The sequence below is a fragment of the Camellia sinensis genome, chromosome 13 (genome assembly GCF_055761805.1).
Source record: "Camellia sinensis isolate YWXY chromosome 13, ASM5576180v1, whole genome shotgun sequence".
Classification (NCBI taxonomy): Eukaryota; Viridiplantae; Streptophyta; class Magnoliopsida; order Ericales; family Theaceae; genus Camellia; species Camellia sinensis.
This window is the reverse complement of record NC_138973.1, coordinates 44,864,868-44,888,277: the sequence shown is the minus strand read 5'-3', so window position 1 is coordinate 44,888,277 and position 23,410 is coordinate 44,864,868. Positions and strand designations below refer to the sequence as shown.

The window sequence follows — 23,410 nt, the reverse complement described above, 5'->3', positions numbered from 1 at the left end:
CCAAACCTATCATGATAAGCACAAGAGGCATCCAAGAAAGGAAATGGTGTTTCATCTTCAGCATCGCCACTTCCCCTTCCCCTTCCTCGTCGTGAACTTTCACCCCTTTGCAAGTTCCTACCACCTCTGCGACCCCCACTCCCTCCTATGAACCATGTAGCCATGCTAATTTTTTAAAACAAATGAATAATAATTTCGTAGGGCGAAATGAGTTGTAAGGTTGTGTCTTCACCTTGAGTTGTAAGGTTGTGTCTTCACCTTTACTCGTTTATATAGTTGATTATGAACGGATAAATGAGAATCCCACATATATGCATGCTGACTGTAAGGTAAATGCATGCTGACTGTAAGGTAAATCAGTAGATTCACTGTTGCCATGTGACTTTCTAAATTGAGAATCCCACATATATCAATACGAGATGAGTTATCACTGTAACAAAAAAGTCGAGCAAAAAATGGAGAAAACCAAAGCATGTGGACCAAGTCACATCACTTCACAATCCATCTGCATATACGAACAAAATAAGGGCATGGTGACTGTAAGGTAATTCAGTGAATTCACTGTTGCCATGTGACTTTCGAAGTTGAGAATCCCACATATATCAATAACAGATGAGTTGTCACTGTAATACAAAAAATCGAGCAACAAATCGAGGAAACCAAAGCCTGTGCACCAATTCACATGACAAAGACCATCCATCTGCATATAAGGACAAAATAAAGGCATGCTGTTGTTAAGGTAAATCAGTGAATTCATTGTTGCCATGTGACTTTCTGAGTTGAGAATCTCACATATATCAATAACAGATGAGTTGTCACTTTAATAAAAAAAATCGAGCAAAAAATTGAGAAAACCAAAGACTCTGCACCAAGTCACATGACTTCACAATCCATCTGCATATACAGACAAAATAAAGGCAGACTGACAATAAGGTAAATCAATGAATTCACTGTTGCCATGTGACTTTCTGAGTTGAGAATCCCACATATGTAAATAAGAGATGAGTTGTGACTGTAATAAACAAATCAATAAAACCGAAGACTGTGCACCAGGTCACATGACTTCACAATCTATCTGCATATACTGACAAGTCTCTCCACGATTTGACTACTCAATGTGTGAAAAAATGAAGCTTATGAAGCTTACGACCCGCTATTTGTATTTCATTGAAAAGTATGACTATTTGAATTGTTCTTGTCATTTGGGAAGCTATTCACCGACCTACTTGTTATGTTTTATGTGTTGTTGAAGGCGGTAGTTCGATTCACCGAGTTTAGTTTTTTGTCAACCCCTCATTCATTACCGGAGTCATAATTTTTACTGGACTTTCAAGAATTGGAAGGTGACTCTTTCTTCTTTCCTGATGGAGATTGAAATTCGTTGTAATTTCATCCCTATTTCAGCAGCCCCAGTTAAGGGAACCTTTTCTCCAAGTTGCCTGATCTATTTTATGTGTTTTAAGTATTCACATAATTGAACATACATTAATCCATTAATTAATCCAGAACATTCATTAACAAATTGCAATTCAATAAAGAAAGTCATGAACTCATAAATGTGTACTTATAAATGTACGTATTTCATAAACTTCAGGTTCATAAGAAAAATACTTGAAATACATCCGTACGTTACACCAACAAGAACGTTGTCTTACACTCCAGGAACGAACATATGAAAGATAACGGTGTTTGATTTCTTATTCGTCATCTGACATGTAGTAGTCAGAGAGATATTTTTCATTGTTGAAGACATTATTTCGCTCAACCATTGTCAAATCTCTGTTGCTTGCTTCTGCCATTTCAGTGGCTAGCTGAAGCATGAAATGTCGACATCTCCGCATCAACATCCTGTTGTTCTCCTTCTTAATTCTGCTAACTGCTTTTTCATAGTCACTCACATTTCGTCTAGCCATGGTCAATGAACGACGATGAGGTACCGGTGCCCCAAAGTTACGTAGATCATTATACAATCCTTCTTGCTCCGTTACCCTGAACGCCCATTCTGCTCGGATACCAGCATAATAATCCTTCGGACTTGAGTACTTTTCGCTCTTGTAGTCATACATAAATGGAGGTAGCAGCCACACTTTCGGATTTCTTTGCCGGTGTGAACTTCCTGCACCTCTTGAAAACATTGTTAATAAAATTAAAAATAATAATAATAATAGTAATTGTATATCTATTACTATTGTTATGCCTTCAACAAACATCATACTGGGGTATTTATAGACATGATAGTGGTGCTAGGGCACTATGGAATAAATGATACACGTGATATTATTTGATGTTATTCATTTCATGTAATTTTGATTACCCGTGACTTTGTGTACCTGTGATGTAGTCACGGGCGTGGTTGTAAGATAAAATAATAATTGTAGGCCATAGAATCACAATGCTATCCCTTCATATTCGAGCAGTGCATTGTCAAATAAAACAAAATGCAGTGAGTTGTCACATCGGCACATGAAACTATTTTGTCATGCTTACTTTTGTAATACAATAAGTACTCACTTGGAATTGACGATTTCAGTACGTATAAGTGTTTTCGAGAAATTATAAATCAAATCGAAAAATGAAATTTTCTTTGTATTCAAGTAATATTGTTCATAAACTATCATTGTTTTTCTCACCAACATAAGAAAATGGTCACCTGCTAGGTAAACACGATTGGAACGTTGGTGCCTATATTTTATCTTATTTTCAGTTAATGAACTTCACAGTCATCCGATTTTTATTGTCATTACACAATCGTCCATCATATTTTTTTACCAACATAATAGCATTTCTGCTTCTTTTCACAGTCATAATAATGTGACTTAGATGAATTCTGAAATGTGCGGAAAAAACAAAGCATGTAAGTTGCACTGCAGAAGTCACATGCATCACGTAATGTCAAGAAAAAAGTCACAACGTATACAAGCATGGCAAAGTAAGAAAGTCACATGCATTACTGCATCACTGCATAAAGTGACATGCAGCATTGCATCACTGCACAAAGTCACATGCAGTGATGCACAAAGTCACACGCATCACTGTATCACTGCACAAAGTCAGATGCATCCCTGCATCGCTGCACAAAGTCACATACCTCCTACGTACTGTGCCCATTGCAATTATGCACAAAGTCACAGGCATCGCTGCAGCTGCGGCACAATAGCCGATGCTACAGGCCGTTGATTCGTTCATGACTGCACAAAGTCGAGTCCTGACAGCCGTATGCACTGGATAAGGTCAGTGGCATGCATGTGATCGAACAGGAAATTGCATACACACAGCTACCATGTGTGTATATGGTATAAATATCGTAGCATACCACAACAAAAGTTTTATAGCTATTTCTACCGATATGATCATGACATATACGGTGGTTGATCTATATTCAGCAATGGGTCGCTATTGGGTTGCAGATGGAGATGAATTTCAATACCCATTAAATCCAAATTTGCGTTACTCACGTGCCACCGTCAATACCATGAGAGCTGAGTGGGAATTTCGCAAAACTCGAGCAAACGTTCTCGTTGAGCTATGCCGTGAAGTTAATCTTAAATTTCCTCGCCGGTTAGCCATGCGTATGCCAACTGACACTCCACAGTTGTTGCAAAGGGCATTGCATCGTATCCGCGACGAGGTTAATCGCATGACCCAACGTTTGCAGAGGTCCGAACTAATGAAGACCGCAAATGAGCGTGCCGAAGATGGGTTAATGGATGATGCACACCAGTACTACGCCTGGAGCATGGATGTTATGTATGAATCTGATATTGAGATGTCAGATGATGATGATAATGAATGAAATTTTTGGATGAACGCCCAGGGCATTTCTGTAATGCATGCAATTTGTAATGCTTATCCATGACTTATCAATAAAGCGAGATATTTCAATTATTTTTAGCTTCGAACAAACATATTTTTTATAGCTTCTTTACACGTTTTGTTCAAACCAAACGCGTTTGTAATTTATGTTCTCCTAAATTACGGATAATGAGAGAGGGGTACAGATGTGAAACAGATTTGTGTGATTCATCAATATAAATAAGAATAAAAAATTGTGAAATGATAATTGCGAATAAATAAGTATGACACTTACATCAGCTGTACAAGTTTGACACATACAAACAAAAACAAGAAAAAAAAAAACCTATATAGTCCATATCGCAACCGCTAATGCCCTAACCTGCCCCCAGTCCCACAACCCCGACCGTGGATCTCCCTCCTCGGTCTCCTACGGTAGACTTTCTGAATATCTGGCACTCTCTCCCCTGCATGCTGCCCTCCAATGACTGCCTGTGGAGCCTGTGAGTGTGAGTGTGACCCCCCCTCTCCTGCATCTGATGCCCCTGATCTTGCCTGTGCCTGTAGATCATATACTGCTGTGAGCTGTGAAACTCCCACTCCCTCGTCTGGTGCAACTGTATCACGATCTGCAGGTGGACCACGACCTCTGCCTCTGCCCGCACCCCGACCTCGGCCGCGACGTCCCCCACGACCATAACCTCTCCCTCGCGCTCTGGGGGGGGGCTCAATATGGCCCTCATCATCAATGTGTGAGATGTCAGTGAGAACTGCATCATGTGTACTCCTGGGCGCGGTCGAAGTAGTCCCCATAAAAACAGGTGGTAACTGGGTGGGTGGGGTAGCAACATCATGCATGAACCGGGGGGCGGTCGAAGTACTCCCCAGAAAAGTAGGATGTAACTGGGTGGGTGGGGTAATAACATCATGTATGAAGCGGGGCGGTGACCAATCAGGGTCAGGGTCAGCGTGCTGGGTAAGATGTACGTGTGGGGAATATGGAGAAATGTATGGGGTATCATGTGGTGGGGTGACTGAAGTCGAAGGACCTGCTGTGGCTGGCGCTGAACTGGAAGGCACTGACGTGGACGGGACTGATGTGTCTGGAGCAGCTGCTGCAGTGTGTACACCGTAGTCCCCAAAATGCAGACGATCTACCCGATGGGCATGCTGGATCCCCTCGTACAATAACTCTCTGATCTCTACAAGGGCCTGCAGACCAAGCTGTCCATCACGTCTGAAAATGGCGTCCTCAGCCAAGTGATATGACCTCCCAGCTCGAACCACCTGTAAAAAAAATAGATATATTAGGCTATAGTTGACTGAAAATAATCAATTATGATATTAACAATAATCGGAGATATAGTACGCTACTCACCAATGACTCGAGAGAAGGCCCAACTCCCTGATATCCGGCCTCGGAGAGGTGGCTCGGATTACCGACAAGTAGGTGTGTATGTCGCCGATACCACAACATGTAAGGGTCGGGAGAGGGGAGGACCCCATCGCTCCAGTCAGCCTGTACAATAGTGTCGCGACGGGCATCCCACAACTGTATATATCGCATATGATGCTGACTCCAGTCAGTGCTGGCTCAGCCACGTCTATCCGTCGCATGCAACCGCCACTCGGTGTCACACCGATCCGGCACGGCCTGGACTCGACCAAACTGTCGGAGGACACGATCAGGGAGATGCCACTCAACCACGTCATAACAAATGAGTGGTACTCTCGCCATCCATATATCCTCACCTAGGCGGCAGTAGTCTGGGAGCGTGTGGAGGACATCAGCATAAGGCTGCCAGATAAACTACAATAATGACAAGTCTATTAAAAATCGGTCATAAACGTATACAGTCCATATGACAATTAAAATTTAGGTATTTAAATTTGATACCTCGCCGTCTATCATCCGGTCAAGCTGGTCTCTATACACGACCACTACGTGGGTCGATACGACCTCGTGGCTCATGTCAACCCTCCATCGGCTACCTCGAGGTCCGGCCGGCATCTGGATGTCTCCCTGCCCGATGGGAACCTCACCAGGAGCAACTACTTGCCGCCTAGCCGGGGCAATGCGAATCAATCTCTCCCACGCCCAAATCTGCAATAGTTTGAACGCAATTACAATACTGATATATGCCATACAATATGAATTGACATGTAATAAAATTCTTACTAACCTGTAGCAAGACAAGGGGTCCTCCGATCTGAGTCACACCCACCTGAGTGGCTCGACATAACATCCTATACAAGCATGCCAAAGCCGCGGCGCCCCAGCTGTACTGGCCGATGACGTCAATGTCTCTCAACAGTGGCAAATACATCAGCTTGAGCAGGTTCTGTGACTTATCAGGGAGAAGTACCCCCCCAATAAGCCACAGAATATAAGCTCGCGCATGCTGCTGTACTAACTCATCTGCAGCATCATCTGGAACATCGCCCTGAAAATGCTCCGACAGCCACCTCACCCTCACTCTACCTGCCTGTAAGTCTGCAGGTGTAGGTGCTACTCCCAATAGCTCAGCACATAGCGCTATCCACTGCTCCGTCGTCAATGATGGGTCAACTCCAGTAACTGCTCGCCCATCAATCCGTAGACCGTATAGGACAGATACGTCCTGCAATGTGACGGTGGCCTCACCGGTCGGGAAATGAAATGTATGAGTCTCTGTGCGCCATCTCTCGACGAGAGCAGTAATGAGTGGGTGGTTCAGTTTGATATGGCCTATACGATATACACCATAGAATCCCGCGCGTAGTAGACACTGCAAGACTCTATGGTCCAATGGACGATCCCACAGGCCGGAATCTCCCCGTCGGCATGCCACCACGGTGCGTGACTGGTCCTGCATAACAGAATGAGCATTTTAAATTATAGCATTATGAAGGAAATGAAAAACAAAATGCAGTGTATTTTCATTGTACGCGTAAAGTCTAACAAACGTTATTGCATACCGGGTCCTCCCATATACTGTCAGCCCGATGTGGATGACTCAAAAGGGGGACCTCATCAGGTAGATGTGCCATGAAGCCTGTACAGTTGAAAAACAAATACATTTTGAAAAACTGTATTGGTGAGCATATAATTTAACTATATCAATTAAGCTGAAATTATTATGTACATGACGACTTGAAAAATAAATGTGGTCCATTATTTTAAAAGTATAAATTTGTGTGCCATTAACATGGAAGCAATTAACTGAAATCAAAATTTTGCATATTATGTGCCCATTAAATATGATAAGCAATTCAACATAACCTATCGTTATCTATGCTTCGGACTAATATAAAAATCTTTTACAAAGTCATTTTACGATATCAGTTACATAAGCTTAATAATGACCAATAACATGTGGATAGTTTTTGTATGTCAATATTTACAAACAAAATGGAATGATCATTTTTTTTTTTCAAAACTTCATTATTGATTTTGGCATATTTGACATAACGTCATTATTGATTTTGACATATTTGACAAAATTCGTTACATTTATGGCATATTCGACAACTTCATTATTGATTTTGTAATTTTTGTTTTGCAATAAAGTAAAAAATTTGTAAATTACGTACATGTAATTCACAAAATTCTGTAATAAACATTTTCAATGAAGTAGAGAATAAAAACTATGATAGTTGTAAATTTCGTCAAGTAAATAAAACAATTACAATATATAAAGAATTAAACAACAGAAATGATCTATTACAAATAAAAAATGTTCTATTACATGTATGACCCCGTTTACAAATAATGAATTACAAAAGAAAAGAAAATGATCTATTACAAATAAAGAATTACAAAAAGATCTATTACAATATGTAAGTATTACATAGTCTTCATCGACCAAGTCGCGCCGGACATGTTCGCCTGTCATGACCTGTCTGCTGGCACTCACTGCAACGAGCGGTCAAACGCCTATCTGATATGTCCATCTCATTCGGAATACGAGACATAGATGCACGACCCCGTTTCACTTGTCGCAGACGCAGTACATTAGGCATTAAAGTCCACTGCGGATCAGCCCAATAATCTTGATGCGGTATTGGATTGAATTTAGTTTCCCAAACCCTCATGTATACAGGAAGCCTATATACTGGATCAACGTACTCGAATGGATTGTCACCGCATTCAGACATTACAGCGAGCATATGAGAACATGGATAGTGTCGTATCTCATATTTCCCACAACTGCACGTGGGTTGATTCATCCGCACAATTTGTGTATTGCGACCTCGTCCATGGCGAAAAGATGTTTGCACCTCAAACACGCGGCGTGGCCTATAAAAAAATTATAGTAGAAACTAATGAAGTTCATGTTTTTAGGTGTAGTTAAATTGACAACATAATAACAATAATTTAATTTATATTACAAACTAACCTGTCATATGATATCAACTTGAAAGTATTTGCCCTTGCGATGCCATCCTCAATAGTTTTTTGCATCTGTCTAGGGTATTGGAACTCATTTCGTACATCTAGTTCAGCTTGGGCTCCCATCTCGTCAAAATATTTTACAAGCCGCCGAAATGTAAATTCTACCATAGCTGAGATAGGTAAGTTCCTTGCACCTTTCAAGACGCTATTGAAGCACTCTGCATCATTGCTAGTCAATACCCCCCAGCGATGTCCACCGTCATACGAAAGGGCCCACTCCTCAGGATTCATCTTGTAAACCCAAGTGATGGCTTCTTGGTCAATAGCCTGTATTTGTTGTAAGTAACCATTACACTTTCGTCGTTGATGAGCACTTCCTGCTTTCCATAGAAGTTGTTTCAGCTCCTTATTTCTGAACATAGTGTTAAAGTTACTACAAACATGTCGAAGGCAGTGCCGATGATATCCAACAAATTGGAGCGAGGGATTCAACCAATGCCGCCTCACAGCAGCTAAAATACTCTCAGCTCGATCGGATATCAAAGTCACTCCCTGTCGGTCCATGACAATATGTTCCTTGATATTTGAAATGAAGAACGACCAAGACTCCAAACTCTCCTTGTCGACAACAGCAAATGCAAGCGGTAGTACTTTGCCATTGGCGGTGACAATCGTTGCTACAAGCAACACACCAGTGTATTTCCCGTATAAGAATGTACCATCTATGGTTATAACAGGCCTACAATGTCTGAATCCATCGATGACGGGTTTGAAAGACCAAAAAACAAAGTGGAAGACGGGCATAATGGTTGTATTTCCGGTATATCTATGCTTCCATTGCACGATGGTACCAGGATTAGATGTTTGTAATGCATACATGAATTTAGGCAACATCATATATGATTCATCCCAATCTCCGAATACCATTCGAATTGCCTTTGCCCTTGCATGCCACGCCTTCTTGTAATGTATAGTATAGTTCATGGATTTTTTTATGTCTTCGATGACATTCTTAATGGGCATATCAGGTTCGTTCTGCATACAACAATACCTATGAGTCAGATTATTTTGGTGTGAACACTTTAAAGACACAATTTTGGTGTGAACACTTTAAATAAACAATGTGTATATAAATGTAAACATTTATTTTGTATACTCACCGCAACTTGTCCCAAAAGATGAGAAGCAATGTAACTGGAGCTAATATTTGTGTGGTCCCTGTTCGTTCGTGGGTATAAACAATGGTGAGGACCCCTATACTGCTTTATTTCAAAAAGCCCATGTCTCTTACTAAGAGATGCACGCAACCACCATCTACAGTCGTGCTTGCAAGCACACACCCAAACGTCTCGCTTGGAGGTTACGACTTTGTACTCTCGATTATTTGTTGCATGGTACAATTTCACAGCATGTACGAGTTGCTTCTTATCAACGAAAACCATCCCTTTGTCCAACTCTGGATTTTCAGCATTCCAGATTCGGTTACGGGGAACGACATCGCGGTTACTAATGTCAAAATCACCACCCATGTGAATGTTTTCAAAGAAAGGGATTTCAGGTCTAAGTGGAATGGGGGCATTCTGAATATCAACGGGAGCGTCGACATCATCTTCTTCATCATCATCATCATCTGATCCGCCCAATAAATTTTCTTCATCACACATTTCATTCTCATCATTGTCTAGAGCGACATCAGGACCGTACATGTCACTGTCAGCAAACTGCACAAAATTAACCGTTTCAGCCATATTACCAGCAACTTCAACTGGAGTCGTATGATGGCTATAGGTGGGCACATCTTGGGTGTTATTGTGAAATTCAGTGTCGTATCCACCATGTGAACTTGATTCTCCACCATGGCCCTGAAATGTCTGTTGTGTGTAGCCAGCTGCATAACATTCATTTGATTCATACATAGGAGACTGAAATGCTGTCGTGTCAACCCCATGTGTCAGCAATGTAGTGAACGGATGCGATTCCATCTGTGTTACATTCGGAAGATTCTGTACAACCTCTTTTTGAATGTACACTTCCAAACAATTTGGTGGTTCGAAAGTTCCACCGATACTTAAAACGGTGTTCAACGCCTCATCGTCATTTATCGGTAATATTTTGTATTTGCTGGTTGCTTGCCACTGGCGATAAGGATATCTACATTTGAAGATCAATCGGACTGTTTCCCCGTAACTTGCGACCTTGGACATAAACATCTCATCCAAATTGCCAAGTGTGGTGCCAAGTTGCACCATATATATCCCTTTCGGCTCAGCATCATATGACACACCTTCATCGGGATCCCGAATTATGTTTCCCCCCCAGTAAAAGATAATTGGAACAGTTGCCATATACTTGCTTCAATGAAACAATAAATATTAAAATATCAACAATATACATATATCGAATTGTACTTGTAAAATAAACATTAAAATTTGCAGAAGCCACAAATAAAAGCAACCCTCTAATTTTTTATAAATTTATATTTTCCAGGGTTGAAGGAACTGTAGAGGTGAAACATTAATTCAATTTGTATTTTATCAACTATATATTTGTGTCTCAACTTGATTATTACTTTTTATTCAATAATCTTGTTCACTTATTTTTATTCGTATAACAGAACAGCTGAGATTTCATCTATACGTGGAGTTATATATTGTGTCTCATTTACTTCGTATGTGAAGACTCTTATCTTTTCAACGTGAATGTTCTTTGTTGTCATTGCTCTATTGTCTTCATCTAAAAAACACATAACAAGAAGTATACTTGTTGTCTTAATTCTTTCGAATTAGTGGCGAAAAATAAAATAGGTTGAGAGATATTTAGTAGAGGGTGACGCGATTGATTTGGACAATATAAAATACAGGGTGCAAACATTGAGAGAGATTTTTTTAACCTGGTGATGTAATTGTTCAGATTTATGGAAAATATAAGTTAATTTGATTTGCTCCAACTTGTGCCATTACGGACCTTAATGACAAAGTTATTTCCTATGTGAACTAGTAACCCTCGTCCATTTTGTAGAGGGCATAGAGGCTTTCTTATAAAATTAAAACAACAAACTGATTTTGGATCATTTTGGATTGTTCTGAAAAGTAAGAAAAAAATTAAATTTATTTACTCCTTTTTTTTCTTACACATACAAAAACAACAAAATTATTACAGAGATAATTTATAATGGCCAAAAATTAGAGATAATTAAATTGAAGTTGGTGGTTAAATGTATGGCCTACATTTTGGATAGTTATCCATGTGAATCTATTGGGCCATCCGTACCAATTATTTGGTATTACAAAATACATGCTTACCCATCAACGTGCCAATTTTTTTTTTCCCTTCTTACGTACGAAATTGCTATGGACTATTAATTAAAATAATTTATTACTCTTTTCATGCATATATGTCTGCACACCTCTATGGACATAATAATTATGATATTTGCTTCCGCCAACCCCTAATTTTGTAAATCTATTTAAGTGGCCTTCGGTAATCTTAGGATTACTGGCCGGTCATACCTATAGTAGCGGGTTTGGGTCGTGATAAAGTGGTATCAGAGCACGAGTTATACCGTACACATGAGTCTATATAAGCTACTAGATGTCCTAGACAGAATTAGGGGCATTACATCAGCATGTGTTAGTGTATGTGAAATTATACGACATGTCTGAAACAATTAGACATGAAATGAAATTGAACATTGTCAAAACTATAAACGAGCTATTTGCCTATGTTTATTAGTGCTCTATTTACCTATAGCAAATGGAGAGAACAAGAAGTGATGATGTGATTGAATCCTTTGATGGCAGAATAGAAAGAATGTTAGAAGCTTTAACCGAGTCCATGAGATAACAACAGAGACAACAACTACCTCTTTCGCCTTCTTCAGTGCAAGTGGAACTGATAATTAATGACATTATCGGGTTGACTCAGAAATTTAACAAGATGAAACCTCTGACTTTTCTAGGTGTTATTGAGCAACTGAAAGTTGAAACCTGGATACTAGAAACTGAAAAATTATTTGAAGTGTTTCCATGTTGGATCATTTTGGATCGTTCTGAAAAGTAAGAAAACTTGATTTTGGATCATTTTGGATCGTTCTGAAAAGTAAGAAAAAAATTAAATTTATTTACTCCTTTTTTTTCTTACACATACAAAAACAAAAAAATAATTACAGAAATAATTTATAATGGCAAAAAATTACAGATAATTAAATTGAAGTTGGTGGTTAAATGTATGGACTACATTTTGGATAGTTATCCATGTGAATCTATCGGGCCATCCGTACCAATTATTTGGTATTACAAAACACATGCTTACCCATCAAAGTGCCAATTTTTTTTTTCCCCTTCTTACGTACGAAATTGCTATGGACTATTAATTAAAATAATTTATTACTCTTTTCATGCATATATTGTAACTACTCTAAATTTATTACAAAGTAGATTTTCCTTTTCAATGGTAGTGGACAATCACAAAGTGAAAAAGACGATAAGTCAGTTCGTTCAATACCCATTTCAAAAACTTTCTCAAATTTTCTTCAGTTTTCTCATAAAATTTTAATTTGTACTAGAATACTATTATATGTATTACAAATTCAGCTCATTAAATGTTTTAATCATATTTTGGCTGCTTGACCCCAAATATGACCCCAAATATAGTGAAATAAACCAAACGAAATTAAACCAATTTTTTTTTTTTAAATCAAATACAGTCAGATTTAAATATTTTCAGAAACCAATAAAAATATTTCTTTTCAATAAAATAGAGTCAAAATTAAATATTTTGATAAACCAATAAAAATATTTCTTTTTAATAAAATATAGTCAAAATTAAATATATGAATTTCGGATTTTTTAATCGCAATTCTTAATTAAAAAAAATTACTTTTAAAACCCTAATTTCCTTTTAATTCCTCTTCACAAGCAAAAAAAAACAATTTCCAATTCAACAAATGTACGTTGGTTTATTCAATATTCAAAATATAGACATTTTCATTCACAAGCATAATTTCAAAATTCTAATTCCTAATTTCAAATTTAAAAATATAAACATTCAAAATATTCAAATTTATTCAATATTCAAAATATTTTTCTTTTGGGTCCAATGCCAGTGGTGCAATACATAGTAATTAATGGGTGGACATTGGAGATTCTTCTTTCTACTAATAAACCCACTTCGCAAAAGTATGAAACAAAGAACTAGCTTGTTGGTCAAGAGTCTTTTTATAGCTATTTTAGCCCAAACATGACATGCCAAACGAAACCTAAGATTGATAAAAATTAAATTTAGAAGGCATAACACTATTTACATACATCCTAAAATTATATATATTACAGCTAAATTAGCTAATTGCCCAATAGAAATCCAGTCTATGATTTTGCATAATGATGAGTAGCTCTTTCACTTGTTCATGAATTCCCTTCATTTGACTTGATTATGATTGTGTTTGAATCATAACTTTGAACACAGATTAAAAATAAAATAAAATAAGAAAAAAAAAGAAAAGAAAAGAAAAGAAAAGAAAATAGAAGAAAAAATTAGATTTTATTTTACTCACATTTTTCTTTCTCTTAATTCCAACTCAGTTTTAAGAGATTGATTGACCTGACAAATGAGACACTTTCTTAATCAAAGTTGTATTAGATTTATCATTGCAGAATTGATTGTAAAAAGAGAAAAAAATACTCTCTTTTTTTCTTTTTTTTCGGCTGAAGGTTAGATTTGATTTCAAGTTTTTGGTACACCTATTAAAAGACTTGTGAATTAAGTTAATGTGGTCATTTAATGTTGTACCCAAGCCTTGGATTTACCAAGAGAAATAAATAAATTCACCTCATTTTCTTTTTGTCAAGATAAAGAAACATAATCTTAGGGTGTTGTCATTTACTGCATTCCAACAAAAAAATCAAGATTGAGATCTGAATTTGGTGTAACCAAAGGGTTTGTTTGGATATGAGTCAATTTTTTGACTATTTAATTTGGGGCTAAAAAATGTCGTTAGTGATAGGTTTTTTTGACTTTTATGAGAGAAAAAATAAAATAATTATGATTTAGATGTAACATTTTGTCTTATATGAATAAAATAACTTATTTTATCTTATATGACTATTTTAGCCCAAACTAATATCCCAAACGGGAGCAAAGCCAGATTGAGTTGTTGTGCCCTTTCTTTGACTTGAAACCTTGAAATTTGTTTATGTTCATTTTATTTTTTATTTTATTTTTGGGTAGCCCTATTAATATTTTGGTTTTGTTGTAACGGTCCATGAAATTTTGGGATGATCAAATTATATTAAATCTAGCATTTAGTGAATCTTATCACGTTTTCAAGAGATGAGGATATATAATTAAGTAAAATATTTTGATCCTCCATGTAATTCTCTCTGCCTTAAATTAATCAGAGTATACATATGTGACAAAACTTTCCTATTTTTTTTTTTTACATTTTAATTTAATTTGTTTTTTGGGGTAGGTCATCCATATGTGATCCTAACACATTCAAAACCCAATAAAGAAAACCCCTAAATAGTCCCAAAGAAACATGGATCCTTTGTCTCTTGGGTATCACAATGCAGGTCTCGAGTCTTGACCTCTACAATTTCTCCCAAATTAATGACATTTACATGCTTTGATTTCTATTTTAACTATCTTCATTTGTATAGGAGAATGTAAAACATAAATAGAAATAAATATGATGAAACTTAGATATTTTTGTACATAGACAAAAATGTTCTCACATTTGAAATAATGAAATTAACTAATTTATAAAAAAAACATAACAAAATAAAATGATAGTATCCTCTTGAATAAAAAAACAAAAAGCATTAATATTTCATTATAAATAAAATATAAATTTATAAATCATATAAATAATATTACTTTCTTTATTTGGAAGCTCATTTAACTTGAAACAATTCTTTGAAATAGATTGTTGAATTTCACTTACAATTAGATTTTAATCTATTAATTTTATAATATTAGAACCAAAAAAATAAAATCCATTGATGCTATAATATTACAAAAAAAATAAAGCATTTCAATTTATTCCAAAAAATAAAAAACCAAATAAATAAAAATACTTTATTTAAAATTATATAATGACAGTATATGTTTCAAATTAAAAATACTTTATTTTGATAAACCAATAAAAAATTCAAAAACTAACCATGATTCCAAAAAATTCAAATTCATTTAAAAACCCTAACATTGACAAAAAAACCCTAACCCGTATGCCAAAAAATTCCAAACCCTAATTTCATAACCACAATGATAAAAACCCTAACACATTTAATAATTCACAAGTAAAACCATAACATTGACAAAAAAAATACAACACATTTACAAACACAAAAACTAAATACATAAAAATTAGGGTTAATGTCATACCACGGAGAGAGAGAGAGCAGAGACAGAGAGCGAGAGCGAGCTGAGATGGAGGAGCGAGAGCAGAGAGAGAGAGAGAGCGAGCGAGAGCAGAGACCGAGCGAGAGAGCAGAGAGCCAAAAAACCTAAGTCTAATATGCAAAACGTATGCAAATGAGGGGGGGGTTTGTTCGTATATATGAGGACTTTGAAAACGCTGATCTAAAAAGCGATTTCATTTAAATGAAATCGCTATTACAAATAGCGTTTTTTTGGCAACAAAATTTGAACTGAAATCGCTATTAGAGATAGCGTTTTTTTGGGGAAATTTTTTTTCTTAAAATCGCTATTACGAATAGCGTTTTTTGGCAATTTTGAAAAAAGCGCTGTTAGGAAAAGCGTTTTTATCCGCAGCCAAACAAAGACTAGAAGCGCTATTTGTAATAGCGACTTATTAATCAAAAGCGCTATTTGTAATAGCGATTTTACTGTTCATCTACTTTTGCGATCCTAACAGTAAAAGCGCGAATAGTAATGGCGCTTTAACTTAGTTTTGGAATTACGTCAGAAGTTGGCCTAGTTTTGGAAATACAATACAAAAATGGCTTATATTGGGAAAAGCCTCTTTATTTTGTGGTTGAGAGTTGTTTTTGCTTAGTTTTATTGATAATAGTAATAAATTGGGGGTCGTTTGGTTTTGACTTTTTTAATTGTTTTTTTAATTTTTTAACTTTTTTAGTTTGAAATTTTTTTTAGTCATTTGGTATTTTTGTTTGACTTTTTTAATTTTTTGACTTTAGAATGACAAAATTGTCCTCTACTTAGAAATGATGATTATTTAACTTTTTATTTATAGATGGATCAATGTAGTAATTTTGTAACTATTTTGTCTTTTTATAATTTTATAGCTTTTTTTTTTTTTTTTTTTTTTTTTTTTTTTTTTTTTTGTCTTTTACAATTATATAACCAAAATAGTTTGCCAAACCAAGGCTTAACACCTATGAGCCACCTTCTATTTTTTTTTTTTTTTGGGGATCAAAATACCTATGAGCTGCTTAGATTTGTCATCTATGGACTATAGGCCCGTGCACACGTGTCTTTCTTGTAGTATTAACATTTTTATTTATTTATTACAAATTTATGCAATGACAATATTTAAGGGTTTGTTGGGGATGGGGATTGGTTTTTTTACTTTTTGATTATTTTAAGTTTGAGGTTAAATAATTTCGTTTGGGGTAGATTTTTTTATTTTTTTAATTTTTGTGAGAAAAAAATAAAATGATTATGGGTTGGAAGTGATGTTTTATCCTTTTGAATTAAAAAATTTATTTTGTCTTTTTGTGGTTAAAATAGTCAAAAAGTCAAAAAACTTGGCATGCCAAACGAAGACTAAGTATGTAAGTACATACCATATACACTTGTGTAAATTCTTATAAATATATATAAGTTATTTTACAAAATAATATATGTTTGAAAAATATACGTAAATTAACTCATAAAAATTTAAAAAATCACAACTTATATATATTTATGAGAATTTATATATTTTTATAAAATAACTTACACACAAATATATATAGTATTTACCTTGCATATCCAAACACTACCTGCAATTCAATTGTATCAAAAGTTACACTGCAAGAAAATTGACTTTTAGCGGCGTTTCAAAAACGCCGCTATAGAACTAAAAAACGTCACAATAAGATTTTACGACGTTTAAGATTTTCGTCGTAGATACGGCCGCCGCAATAGCTTAGCAACGCTTCAAAAACGTCGCTAAACACATTAGGCGGCATTTTTTTAAAAACGCCGCCAAATACTTGACACCGCTAACTTTTCTGTGTATGACATAATGCTGACATCATTTAGTGGCGTTTTTTTCACAAAACGCCACCTTTCTTCATTTTCATACTTGCCTCAAATATGATGTCATGATGACTTCATTTAGCGACTTTTTTTTTTCCAAAAAACACCATTTTTTTTTAAAGAACAGAAAGCCCAATTAATTGAGAATTTAACTAGAGAGAGATTGAGAATTAGCTGAAAATTTATATAAATTTAACTAGGAACAAAGATTGAAAATTAACTAAGAACATAGGTTGGCTCAATTTTGAATTATAATGCAAAATTGAAGACTAAAAATTTCACTTTATCTCCTTGGAAATTTATACAACTTTCCAAATCTCAATCATGCACTCAGTCTGAATTTTCTTCAAATCATCCCCCATTTTGTTGTTCAACTGTGCAAACCAATCTGCAATCCAATCTTTACTTTGCCACCAACATAAGTCTATTTGTTGATACTAATTATCTTCATAACACCCTGATCAAAAATAAAATGAAAAATGAGAGCACACATAATCAACACAACTTGTTAATTCTAAATTGCCCTGGGTTTCCATTTCGATTGGAATTTAAGGCTTGGCAATTCTAACCTTAGGTTGTTTTTGTTGGAACAACTAAAATAAAATTTCAGAAAACTGGATAAACAGAGCTAGATTGAATGGTACATATACAACAAACATCATATAACCAAAGCGATAAAACGGTTAGCTTGAAGTTTTGGACTCCCAAACAGGAATTGTATCAAAATATACTAGTGACAAGCATAAAGCATGATGGGCTACAGGGTAACAAAGATTAAATAGAATAAACTTCCAGCCATCAAAGGGTGTCTTTTCCCCATTTTTTGGTGGACCATGATCTAGGTAACTCAGCAAAAAATAAAAAATAAACCAAGAGTTGAATGACCAATGTTATAGAAACTACAAAACACTTTTAGGATGCAAAATGATATTTTTAAGATAATCTCTTGTAGCTTCACAAAATCAAAAGCCAAATCATCTACATATTGTTGGTTGCTATTGGTGTAAATCACATTTTTTTTTCTTTCCAAGCAATTGCAAGCAATGAAAAATAGTACTTTATCAATTTACATGGGAACTACACTGAAATGATTATTAGCATGGCGAAATCTCGACTCTCTTCCCTAGCGCTTCTTTTTACCTTTAGCAAACCAAGCTTTAAAATTTGCGTCACAAGAGAAAGACAAGGAAAGGGGGAAAGGGATGAAAGAAAGAAAAAATACCTCACTATATGTGGCTTTTCCCTTGCTCTCCACGTTCTTACAAACTGAGAAACAATTGAAGCAGATTCAAATTTTTACCAAAACGAGTAATTAAATATAGTTGTAGAGTTGTCCTCACTAATATTACTCAATGCATAGATTCATCTAAAAGTTAAAGGTCGTTACCCAAACCTAACCTTAGTATTATTTTGCACAAGTGACTGCCTTCACATGGAAATTTTATATGCCGTTGCTCAGAAATAAAAATAATAATTAATTAATTAAAAGATTAATATAGCCAACCTTCATTGATGGAATGATTTAATTGAGCATACACTAGAATAGAGCCTGATGCTATAAAATATGCATGAATCAATCAAGTCTATATAAAAGAAATTACTGACTTATGATACTGAACTGGCGCAGACCCCCACCAATGATTCTTGATACTCGTTTCTTCTTTGTGGCACTACTATTTAGGGAAAAGAAATTATAAAGTCAAAACCAAAATAAAGCATCAGTAAAATAGCATATCAACCTGCAAGATCACCAACTAGCACTGAACATAGAAATTCATAAAAAGAACTCAATAGTCTTCACAGTTATTTGGGAAAGGAAAAGAAAAAATGAAAAAAAGAAGGATATAAGTACCCATGGATTGATATCTGAGGATCTTTGTAAGAAGCTGCAGTACTATTGTCGCTTGTTGAAGCTGGAATGGAACCCTCTCCACCAGAATGCTTTTGACCAAAAGTGTCCAATATATCTAATTCAGGAAGTGTGATACCCAATAATACCTGTGGAAAAAGTCTGTTATAACACACAAAATGAAATACAATTTGTGTTTATGGTGAAATGGTGTCAAATGAAGCCTGTCAAGCTCACAAGACTAACCATCATATTTTTATGTGGCAAATGACATAATCAAGTGGGCATGATTTTTAATATGCAACATGCTTAGACAACCATGAATACTCAACCAGTACATACACCTACTGAGCCAACCTCTCCACAGAGTGTAGTGTCATAAGAAAAAAGAACAGTTAATTTAGACATCAAAACATTAGTATGTTAAAAAAAGTTAAATGAATATAAACAATTATAAAATTTTCATGAACATTATTGAAGGAAGCAATATAAACATTGAACATAGTTTAATGAACAATATAAACATAGTTTAACTTTTTTAAGATTTTCATGCTAAGTTAAATGAACAATATAAACATAGTTTAACTTTTTTAACATTTTCTAGTCTGACAAAACAGCTTGAAATCAGTCTGGTACCCAATGAAAGGTAACTTCGCATCTCCACCAATAAAGACAGAAACACAAGTGAAGCAATTGAAAACTGCAAGCGCACTTATAGTAAAGTGGAAATAGAAAAGAGATGAAATTTAACATATTTGTTCTTGTTCTTCTTCCTATTAAAAAAAAAAAAAAAGTGACATCATTGAACTATGTTGCATGAACAAAAAAAAGGTGTTAAGCAGAAATCAAAATGTCAAGTGAAAAAACCTTCACAGTAACTTTCTTGTTCTCCACAGGTATAATTAACAGGATAAACACGTTCTTAAATGCTAAATCTATGGCTACAAAGAAAGAAAAGACTTTCAAATGTGCATCGGAGATGAGAAATGGCTATGAAAGTTTTGACTTGACAAGGTATAACAACAATTTTAACAAATAGAAACATCATCTATCAGCAAACAAAGCCATTCCTCTTATTCTCCTTATCCATCTCTTAGCAAACAAAACCACAGACACACATGCAATCATCATCTAGTGAATCAAATTACCCAATAAAAATCGATTATACATAAAAAAATAATAATAATAACAAGTGGCACTGGACCTTTGTCACTGTTGTTTTTAGAGAACTTGCATCACTTCCATAGCCAGGCTCAGTCAAACCCTGTTGTGTGAATAAAAGATCATTGCTGCATGCTTGCAGCAGAGACAACCACTGATGTAATATTAGGAATCTAGACACATGCTAAAACAAAAAAAGTACAAATCCTTACCCAAGAACCTATGGTTTTTAATTGTGCCAATGAAGGTAAATATTTCTGCTTCTGTGTTTCAGATCCTGCTAGTGCTGTTGTTGATAAACCAAGAAAGTATCAGAGACCTCATCATCCATCACCCATAAGTATACGACTATTGGTTATAATTTCAAACATACATCAGCATAATATCAACATATGTATGTATGCAAGTATTTAAAAAATCATACACCCAACCTTAAACAAAACAAAAAAATATACCGTAAATCTCTATAAGAATAAAATTTATCAATCTTACTGCAAGGAGGAAAGATTGAAGCCGGAGTCGCTTGGGGGAATGCAATGGAAAGATCCAATGCTGGTAAGTTGAAATAAGAGCTCTTTGGCTCGTTGTGTTGCTCATCTGCATTCATTGAAGCCAAGTCTTTCAATTAAATGAACTGCCAAATCATGATTAAAGTAGAAGATGATTTCACTATCTATAAAGAAGATAGTGAAATCATAAATTAAAAAATAATTTACAAAAAATAAGCACACAAGTGTGCAAGTATTTACATGATTCGATTGTAAATCTACGTTCAAGGGTGAAGAACAACAGAGGAATTTCATAAATATAGAGAACACAATGAATCAACTACCTCAATGCAACTATATGTGACAGAAGCTCTCAAAACCATACACAGCCATAGAACCCAATATATACAAGGATCCCAATAGTGCCAAATTGAGACAAAAAAGACCCAAATACACAAACCATTTACCTCGCCATTTACCTATTAATCAGGTGATAATCCAAGTTAGATTCAAGACATACCCACAAAATTCTTCTCATTAAATGTTCAAACAATTTCTTAATTACATCTCACATTTTGAATGGATACATGGATGGTTCAAACAATTTCTTATCAAATGTTCTTACATCTCAAATGTTTAAAACATTTCACACATACCCATTAATGGTTTGTGATGTATGTATATGTAGATGGGATCTCACATGATGGGATCTCACATGAAGAGAGCAATTTTTGAGGAGCAGACAGCAAAGGCTCTAAAGAAATGGCAAAAGGCTGCTAAGGATAGAAAGAAACTAAGAAAAAAGGAAGGAGGAACACCAGATAATTCTGTTTCTGGATCTCACATGATGGTTCAAACAACTTACAACTAATTTCATTCTCTTACATGTACTAAAAGTAAATATAAATAGGTGAGAGGAGCATGAAACAAAGGTTTGTAATCTGTAATTCAAATCATCAAGTTTCTCTTATAAAATATATTATATATACGCAAGCATCTAGATTTCAGGACAAGTACCTCATTATCAATAGGTTTTTCTGGTTTCACAATTTATGGTGTACCTAAAAGTTGAAAAGGTAAGAAATTAGCTTGATCTGAAAATTAGTAAGCATTTGGCTACTGTGAAAACCTGAACTAAATAAAATAAATAAAAATTTACAGCTTGGGTTTACCTTCAAAGCTTTTGTCGAGACTACCGGCTCCTTTGAAGAGTTGATCGATGTATGGCCTGCAGCACAGAACCCCTCAAAGGAATTGTAGTTGCCAAGCTGCAAAATAAAAGGCATTGTTCCACCAATATACAAACATAAATTATGTTCTACCAATATACAAACATAGATTGAAAAAATTGAAAATAGTGAGATTGAAAAACAAAAAGATCAAAGTGAATGAGATTCTATTGAAAAGAGAGCAGACCAAAAATAGCAAGTGAAAAGATTAAAAAGAGTAAAACTCGACTGAAGAGAGGCCGGATCGAAGATCTGATGGAGCAATAGAGAGAGAGAGAGAGAGAGAGAGAGAGAGAGAGGACCTGAGGGATAGTAGCGACGAGAGGACCAGACCTGAGGAGGAGCTTCAACAGGCAGAGGGCATCCAACGCCATCGATTAGCAAAATTTACCAACCTCTCAATACAAAATAGGCGATTCAGAACAGTCTAATCCACACCTGTTCGAGCTTTCCTTGGAACAGAAAAGCCTATCATTTCATCGGTTGGTTTCCACTTGCTCCGACTCAATCGATCTCGGTCCCGGTCCCTGTCTTGATCCCGATGATTTTGATCCTTCTTCACTCCTCGGTCTCGCAACCCCGCTGATTTGTGCAACTCAACTGAACCATCTTCCTCTGCAAAGTCATTAGAATCAGAATCAAGAAAAACAAAACCATCAAGAAATTTCAACAAAATGAATGCAAGAATCAGTGGATTTAGAATTAGATCTGAACAAGTGATCGGAATCAACCTTGGTGCATCTCTCAAGGACCATGAGGAGACAGAGAAAACCCTAGATCTAGGATGAAGAGAGAAAAAGATAGAGAGAAATGGAGAGAGAAAACAAAATGACGGAAAGAGAAATGGGAACAGAGGGAGACGGAGCACTGTTTAAAGGGGAACACGCGTGTCTTAATTTCACTTTTTTATCTTCCACAGCGTTTTTCAAATAAACGTTGTCTAAAAAACGTGGTTATAGACCAATTTTGTTGTAGTGTTAGTAGCTTGCAGAAAGTTGGTAATTACATCTCAACATAAGCACACTCATCAATTATGAAATTTTTATCCACCATTGACTTCCTTATCCCTATCCCTACCTTGTTTGTTTATAGGAATTAGAGAGGGAATTAGACTAAGATAGTTAGTGCATAGCAAACTATTGATCTCTTATATGGATATTACTGAATCCCATCCACTGAAATAGTTGATCTCTTCTCTTGATTATATTTTCTCCACTATACAACGATTGAATTTTTTTTTTTTAAAATCAGATCTCATCTTTTACAGTCAAATAATCTTTTGGTCCCGTTTAGT

The 23,410-nt window shown here is 35.6% G+C and overlaps 2 protein-coding genes across 2 annotated transcripts; both read right to left on the bottom strand.

Moving 5' to 3' along the window:
* Positions 1-7,465: 7,465 nt before the first annotated feature.
* LOC145805802 (uncharacterized) lies at positions 7,466-9,964 on the bottom strand. The gene is made up of 3 exons (XM_082901017.1): positions 9,328-9,964; positions 8,172-9,202; positions 7,466-8,071 (listed from the first exon to the last, which is right to left on the bottom strand). The coding sequence occupies exons 1-3, from the start codon at positions 9,913-9,915 to the stop codon at positions 7,630-7,632; spliced, it is 2,061 nt and encodes a 686-aa protein (XP_082757143.1). The 5' UTR covers positions 9,916-9,964; the 3' UTR covers positions 7,466-7,629.
* A 7,588-nt stretch (positions 9,965-17,552) lies between these two features.
* LOC145806119 (uncharacterized) lies at positions 17,553-23,088 on the bottom strand. Its single transcript, XM_082902142.1, has 10 exons — positions 22,848-23,088; positions 22,555-22,731; positions 22,419-22,460; positions 22,060-22,155; positions 21,905-21,948; positions 20,892-21,072; positions 20,612-20,685; positions 20,443-20,553; positions 19,242-19,387; positions 17,553-19,062 (listed from the first exon to the last, which is right to left on the bottom strand). The coding sequence occupies exons 6-10, from the start codon at positions 21,004-21,006 to the stop codon at positions 18,987-18,989; spliced, it is 522 nt and encodes a 173-aa protein (XP_082758268.1). The 5' UTR covers positions 21,007-21,072; positions 21,905-21,948; positions 22,060-22,155; positions 22,419-22,460; positions 22,555-22,731; positions 22,848-23,088; the 3' UTR covers positions 17,553-18,986.
* Positions 23,089-23,410: the final 322 nt, after the last annotated feature.

What these genes read in the sequence shown, in the direction of transcription:
- LOC145805802 (XM_082901017.1), bottom strand. Translation starts at nt 9,915, where the DNA reads ATGGCTGAAACGGTTAATTTTGTGCAGTTTGCTGACAGTGACATGTAC. An exon ending in ATCTTTTGGGACAAGTTGCG is followed by an intron (nt 9,203 to 9,327) that starts GTGAGTATACAA and finishes TGTTGTATGCAG; the next exon opens with AACGAACCTGATATGCCCAT. An exon ending in AAGTTGATATCATATGACAG is followed by an intron (nt 8,072 to 8,171) that starts GTTAGTTTGTAA and finishes ATTTTTTTATAG; the next exon opens with GCCACGCCGCGTGTTTGAGG.
- LOC145806119 (XM_082902142.1), bottom strand. Translation starts at nt 21,006, where the DNA reads ATGAATGCAGATGAGCAACACAACGAGCCAAAGAGCTCTTATTTCAAC. An exon ending in TTCAATCTTTCCTCCTTGCA is followed by an intron (nt 20,686 to 20,891) that starts GTAAGATTGATA and finishes TATCAACAACAG; the next exon opens with CACTAGCAGGATCTGAAACA. An exon ending in TAAAAACCATAGGTTCTTGG is followed by an intron (nt 20,554 to 20,611) that starts GTAAGGATTTGT and finishes ATATTACATCAG; the next exon opens with TGGTTGTCTCTGCTGCAAGC.